At 38.7% G+C, this 7,394-nt stretch overlaps 1 protein-coding gene across 1 annotated transcript; it reads right to left on the bottom strand.

Annotated features, from left to right (window-relative positions):
• Positions 1-220: 220 nt before the first annotated feature.
• On the bottom strand, positions 221-3,158 carry LOC149198429 (cysteine-rich receptor-like protein kinase 15). The gene is made up of 6 exons (XM_089399270.1): positions 2,084-3,158; positions 1,829-1,968; positions 1,524-1,734; positions 1,184-1,418; positions 761-911; positions 221-642 (listed from the first exon to the last, which is right to left on the bottom strand). The coding sequence occupies exons 1-6, from the start codon at positions 3,069-3,071 to the stop codon at positions 319-321; spliced, it is 2,049 nt and encodes a 682-aa protein (XP_089255396.1). The 5' UTR covers positions 3,072-3,158; the 3' UTR covers positions 221-318.
• Positions 3,159-7,394: the final 4,236 nt, after the last annotated feature.

Raw genomic sequence — 7,394 nt, 5'->3', positions numbered from 1 at the left:
TTTTAATGGCAGAAATAGATTCAATATTATTAAAAATTACAAATTACGAAATTTGACTTCTTTTATTTGGATTTACAAAAATTTCTATCTGAATTTTTCAAAATATAATCAAAATTTCCATAAAAAAAAAACATAATCGTTTGATTAAAGCATAACGCACACTCAAATGTGATTATTCCCTAATAATTAATAATTTTACAAATTATGCACCTGTCTCTGAGGGCAATAATGTCACAACACTGAAATAAGTACCATTTTTAGAGCAGATAGACTCCAAAATGCGCGTTACCTGGGTCCCAACTCTAATCGATAACCGCGTTAACTGGGTTTCAACTCTGTAATGGATGCATCGGCGTTCGACAGAGGAGCGTGAAATGAAGATGTGGTGCCAGAACTGGTGGACTGGCTGTTTTCAGAAACATGAGATCTCAGAAAAGCAGGCTTTGTGGGAACGGGTAATGTCACAGAATGAGATGAAAGCATCAATGTGATTAGAGACATTGATGGACGAAGTGATGAGTCAGCTTGTGTACATAAAAGACCAACATGAATGCATCTCAGTGCCTCCTCCACGTTGCACGTTTCAATTATGGCTGGATCAATCATATCCACAATATTCCCTCCTTTGTATAATCTCCACGCCTGCACAATCACGATATTTAAAACTCTGTCAAAAGACCAATGAACTATATAACATGGACTAAATACTGTAGATATGCTCAGTTGAAAATAAAATTATAACAGTATCATAGTATCTCACCCATTCTAAAAGCGTCTGCATCTCAAGTGACAGATTATAATCATTGTTCTTTCTTCCTGTAATAAGTTCCAAGAGAAGAACGCCAAAGCTATAGACATCAGCTTTTACAGATAATTGCCCCTGCAGAGCATACTCTGGTGCCATATATCCGCTGTGTATCCAAATTACAATGTCAAAGATTATATAGTGAGGGAAATCTTAGGAATTGAGTGACGTTAAAGTGAAAGCTATTTGCAAAGGAAATTGTATTCCTGTAGAAAGTTAAAACATAACGAGGCAGCTAAATCCCCAGAAGCAAAATTGTCATGAAGTAAATTTATAATACTGTCAATCTTCTTGAAATCAATAGCCCAGATTAAAACATATCCATCACTCATTGTTAATCGATTGTGACAGTCTGTGATGATTATTTTGAAATCTTACTAAGTTCCAGCAACTCTTGTGTTGACGGGGCTCTCATCTTCAGGAAAAAGTCTTGCTAAGCCGAAGTCGGCTATCTTAGGATTCAGATTTGCGTCCAACAAAATATTGCTTGCTTTAATATCCCTATGAATAATCCGCAGTTGAGAATCCTCGTGCAGATAGAGAAGCCCACGAGCCACTCCCACTATAATGTTGTAGCGTTTCAGCCAATCAAGCTGGTTGCGTTTGTTTGGATCTGTAAAAATGGATGCAGTGCGCTAACTATTCATCATGACCGAGCTAGATATTTCGGAATATTAAGGTGTTTTTTCAGTTACAAAATAGAACGGAAGTGACTCACCGAATAGGATTTTATCGAGGCTTTTATTGGGTAAGTATTCATAAACAAGCAACCTTTCCGATCCCTCTGCGCAACGTCCTAGTATGTTAACAAGATTCCTATGTTGAATTTTGGCCACAAGTTTAACTTCATTTAGAAATTCTTTCTTTCCTTGAAGAGATTTTAAGGACAGCTTCTTCACAGCTATTTCTTTTCCATCTTCAGCAGTTCCCTGAAAAATTCAGCCAAAATGTCAAAGGTGCGGTGAGATTAGCCGGGAAAGTACTATTCTATAAACTAGGAGAAGCTTTCTTATTAATTGTTACCTTGTATACGGCCCCAAATCCACCTTCCCCAAGCTTATTATTATCGTGAAAATTTTCCGTAGCAGCTATCAATTCTTCCATGGTAAACGCAATTTGCCGATCCTCATCGATTGCTGTGTCTTCCTCGACTTGCCCATGACCTATACAACGAAAATACACAGCTTCGTCATGACCTATGCCGCAAAATTGAATACCATCTAAACCCGGATCTAATCATAAGCACCGTTAGTATTCATAAGTAATTCATGCAAATACCTTGGGAAGAATTTAGAAATACGACAGACATCAATCTCCTCCCTATTGTTAACACGCATACCAATAACAACAGAAGCAAGCCGCCAGCAACACCTAAAATTATGGGTAATTTGTTTGAAGACTTGTCGTTCTGCGTACTACTACTGGATGGCCTGCTATGATTCTGTCGTGTATTAGCCACTGGCGTATTAACTGGCGCTTCCGCAGGGGGTGGTGACGAAATCGACTTAAAGAAACTATACATTTCATAGCGAACTCTGCAGCTTCCCGTTAAAGACTGAGCTCCTTGACTTCCACTGTAAGTTGCAAAAATATAACCTATTTGTCCCGACAGACATGATGAGCAGTTATCAATAGATATATCTCTGGTGCACTGGACCATAGCGTAAATCTCTCGAAACAAAGAGTCTCTGGTTGTTCCAGAGGCATATAATTTAGATCCAGACGTTGCTTCAGATAACAACTTGGTGAATAGTCCATCAAGAGCCTGATTAAAGACATTAGCGCTTGTGACATTCCCAATGTAAGTATACCATGCATCATTAGTATCCAGTTGTCCGATGAAATTATAGTTCTCGTAACGTAAAAAGCAATAAGTAAACCAAATTAAACCACCGCGGGCATTCCCACAGTTTTGTCGAAGTGTAGTGTTTGCCTCTTGTGAACAATTGTAGCACTGCTCGACTGTTGCGTCTCCTCGACATTGAAGGAGGCCATATACTTGGTCAGGACTTTGGCCATACACAGATGTGTTAAACCCTGTTTGTAACGTATCTTTGATAAGACTATTCATGACTGTATTCAGATTTGCTTCGAACGTACTGCCTTCTGTATAGTTAACATTGTGGTGGCACGTAAACAGTTGTGCCTGGCAAATCTGTGAATGAGGAATATTGATCATCAAAAGAACTACCATTCCGCCAAATAGTTTAATAGTTTGGCTCACGAACAGAGTCGACCATGAGACTTTATCATGCAGGATCGACATGGCCAACGGAGAGTGGAGAGCCTAGAGCGCAAGGATGTGCCAATATTTGTGCTCCTCAAAACTCTAATTTACTCTGCACAGATACGTAGGCTTAATGGATAAAAGCATGCACATGTTTCTAACTTTCCCTAGGATTTGAAAATTCTGTTCGCATTGATGAGATCAGTATGTCTGCCCACAGTGCCCAGAATCAATATTATGAAACAATGCAAAACAAATAAACTGATGGAAGCCATATCTTTGATGTTTCACCGGATTTAATAGAAACTATACCTCTGATGCTTCGCCGAATGCATCGCTCACCCAAAATGACGACTTTTGAGTACCGCTTGTCAAGCTGAACCGTCTCTGGTTCCGTGCTATAATGCGATTCATCATTGTCATGTAACTCGACGACTTTGAATAATCACCAAAGTCCAAGTCCAAGTCCAAGTCTTTGTAATTGCAATATTTAATTGAAACTATACCTGTGATGCTTCGCCGAATTCACGCATCGCTCACCTAAAATGACGACTTTTGAGTACCCCTGGTCAAGCTGCACCCGTCCAACTTTCCAAGCTCATCTTTATGATGACTTTCAATAATTCCCAAAGTCCAAGTCCAAGTCTTTGTGGTTGTAATTTAAAATATTTATGGAAATGTGGGACGCCCTAGTGGTTGTTTTGATTTCTCTGATTTCAACATATAGGGCTAACGCAGACGCAGACTAATTTACCATTGAGAAATATATATATTTTAAGGCGACTCGAACGCAGACGCAGATATTTAGTCAACGCTGAGCTGTTTCACAGTTCATATATATTAATTCCTGAGGAGAAAATTGTGTTTACCCGTAGAGCTAACGCTGGACTAATTTACCATTGAGAAAAAATATATATATTTAAGGCGACTCGAACGCAGACGCAGCTATTTAGTCAACGCTGAGCTGCTCCACAGCTCATATATATTAATTTCTAAGGAGAAAATTGTGTTTACCTGTCGTTATATATATAACAAAATTTTAATATTAGTGTTGGAATTTGGGTTGACGTCTCGATCACTCATTAACTCACCCTCAGCAAGTCGGAGGATGCTTTCACTTGTTCCCTTTGCAAGAGATTGAACTCTTCATCTTGAGATAGTTTTCTTCCATCTCACCGATCAAGCTTGTTTAGCCATGTGGTACTTATTCATTGGATACTAAATCTTACTCGCGAATCTTAATTTTGTCCTTACTTCATCTTAGTCAACTAATCTCATTTTCAGCAAATCCCACATTTCCAATGGCAACACCACAAGTTCCAAGTGATCAAGATGCCAATGTTTGGGACCCTATCATAACTACTTATAACGTGAGAAAGGATATCTAATTGGTATAGAGCATCTTTGATATAATAGGAAACCACAACAAGCTATCTGAATAAAACTTGGTCCTACCAGTGCTTGCACAAATGTATGACTTCCCGTAGATGATATTCGAGAGTGTCAGTGCATAGTTGCCAAATCAAAGAGTTATCATCTCTTCTTAAGGAGAAAAGGAAGTCATCAAAATAACACTAAATGCCATTGCAGATATGTTGTCATTTCCACATAGGACAACTATCCAAATGTTGGACAAAGAGTCACTAGAAGAGTAGTGGAAAGCTCTCTCTCTAGAGATAAGAGAAAAGATGATCAATGCAAATGTTAAAGGAGTAGTTTCCCCTTCTAGGCATCCTCCCTACCCCATCATGTCATTTGATTCTATGCGAAACATATCATTTTCTATAAATGCCCAAGTCCTCTGTCTTAGAACTGATGTTCATATAACTTAGATGATCCTAGGTTTCTTAGTCACCTTTTGTCACCTAGTGTGGGAGGCTGAAATTTTTTTGAATTTTTTTTAAGTGTTAGTACAAGGGTCTGCATAGGATAGACTAGTGCACGAGTCAAGTATCCAATGCGCAATAGTAGGATTGGTGCAGAAGAGAGATACATGGCATAGAGGCACCACGCGAAGAGGATGGAAACGTCCATCAAGCGAGGATGTGTGCGAATAAATTTTGTAGTTAGGATTTTGGGGATGATGGGTGAAGGAGAGGAAGGTTGTAGTGGTAGAGGAAAGTGGAGATATTTGCAAAATGAAGGAACTCGGGAAGAGAAGCACGCTGAGGAGGACCAAGAAGTTATGAAGGATCAATAAGAGGACTTGCCCGAGATAGTTCGAGGGTTAGCCGAAGGAGAAGGAAGAGTTGTTGAGATTGTGCTTTTCTATTACAGTGATTATAATTCTATAGGGTAGTCATTTGTGTGCTTGTAGCTATTTTCCAACCTATGTGCAAAGAAAGAAGTTTGTAGTAGAGTTAAGGGTGTTTATTCTTACAATGTAATAATTGTTGTATTGTGTCATGAGTATATATTGAAGGTTGGTGAGCTGAGTTTTTAATGACTTTCATTGTAGCGCATTGCGCCTGTTTTGCTTATGTTAAAGTAATGGAAAGAACAATGGATTTACCCATGTGCATTGGTGTATAAATATATTATGTTCTTGAATATTGTTTTCTATTCATTGATTGTATAATGGTATAGTGTAGAACCAATATTTCTTAATATTTTGTACGACTAAGATAATTAATATCATTAGTATAGCTTTATCACATTAATCTTATGTTTATCGAATGATGATTTGCGTTGATGTTGTTAAAGAGGTTTTTGAAGGAATCGAAATGTCTTGATCGTAATACTATTGTGGGTAATTAATAGTGCGTTAACTAGCTTGTGTAAGAACATGTGAAGCTCATATGACACATAGTTGCAAAATAGTTGTTAAGTGTTTGTTTGATAGGTGTCTAGAACCCTGCGTTGTAAGATTAATTCCTATGTCATTGAGTAACAATAATCGCATATGACTCAGGAAACCTGGTTCCAACAGTGCCCCATAACACCTCGAGTGAGGCTTCATACACTTTGTGGGTGATGCAAAAGGTCCAGTGCTGAGCAAGTTTGTTAGCTGAAAAATGCAATTTGGGGTCTGTCATAATTTCGAATGCCAACAAATGGTTCCATTGTGAGGATCATGATCAATGTATGATGGGATTATTTTGCGACAAATATGTGGAAACCATGGAATCCCACCAAGGAGGAAATTACTCAATGGCTTAAGAACAAGGAGCATGAATTTGCAGCAAAATAAATTGGAGGTAGGAGACTTAGCACGGAGAAAAGCTTGAAGAAACATATATTTACTGAAATTCATGAGGCTTTATTTGGAGAATTCCCAAATATTTTGATAGAGTGGGTTTAGCAACTGAAGGACAATAATCCAAATTATTGCCATAATGGACCAAGATAGTGGACTCCAGAGGATGTGTGTTAGTTGCAAGTGGTAAGTAACAAGATCTCACATGCTGTCAATTTATGTTTTGAGAGTGTATAGGAAGGTTATATTATGGAATTCAAAGTGGAAGCGACAATATCCTATAGTGTGTTGCAAAGGAAATTCCTGAAGGGTCCACAAGGTAGATTCATACGGTCACTACCATTACCCATTAAAATGCTATTATGTGACCATAGAGTTCTATCCTTCAAGTGAGACAACATGAGCGGTTAGACTAATCTGCACCAAGGGGAAAGTGGAGGAGAACTAGGGCGTAATTGGAGCTAAGGAGAGATGGAAGAATAAAAAAAGACTATGGTGGAGATTGAAGGTAGGTACGAGATTACATATGTGAATGTGAAGATGTAAGATGAAGATAGAATATGTGGAGGGTGGCACATTGAGGAGTGGATGGAGGTTTTGACGAAGTAACGTGGGAGGAGGTTAGTTAGCGTTGATGCCCACTGTAAGGAGGATCCGAAGAAGAGGGGCAAGAAAAGGCTGCTAGAGGATAAGGAGTAGTGCAATTGATCAAAGCTATGAAGGAACATAGTTCGATACCCCATGCAGAAAAGTGGAGGAAGAAGAGAAGTTATGTCCATGCAGCATGGATTTTTTGAACCCTAGACAGTAGAATCACACCATGCTTGGTGTCGAACCAATGACCCCACCCGCATCTACAAATATAGAGGCAAGTACTCAACATGTTGTAACAAATAGTGTAGAAGGTAATCATAGTAAAGAGGGTGGAGGTATTAGTAGCAGTAGAGTTAGTCAAATAGTATGTTGAGTGTCGCAAAGTGATCGAGTTTAGTCTAGTGCATGGAGAAGTGCACAATTTTCTAGTGGCACAGTAGGTGTGAATAGAAGTACTTCATCAAGGAGTATTGTGCAAAGTATGATGACAGGTGTAGAATTGAGGATGCTTATGTTTCATGGTGTTAGGAATGAATATCTAGAGAAAAAATTATTTGTTTGTGGGGTTGTTT

Source organism: Pinus tabuliformis, chromosome 2_1, assembly GCF_031772625.1.
Source record: "Pinus tabuliformis cultivar Carrire ecotype Pingquan chromosome 2_1, CPIR1, whole genome shotgun sequence".
Lineage (NCBI taxonomy): Eukaryota > Viridiplantae > Streptophyta > Pinopsida > Pinales > Pinaceae > Pinus > Pinus tabuliformis.
The sequence above is the reverse complement of the archived record's forward strand: the minus strand, read 5'-3'. Positions and strand labels throughout refer to the sequence as shown.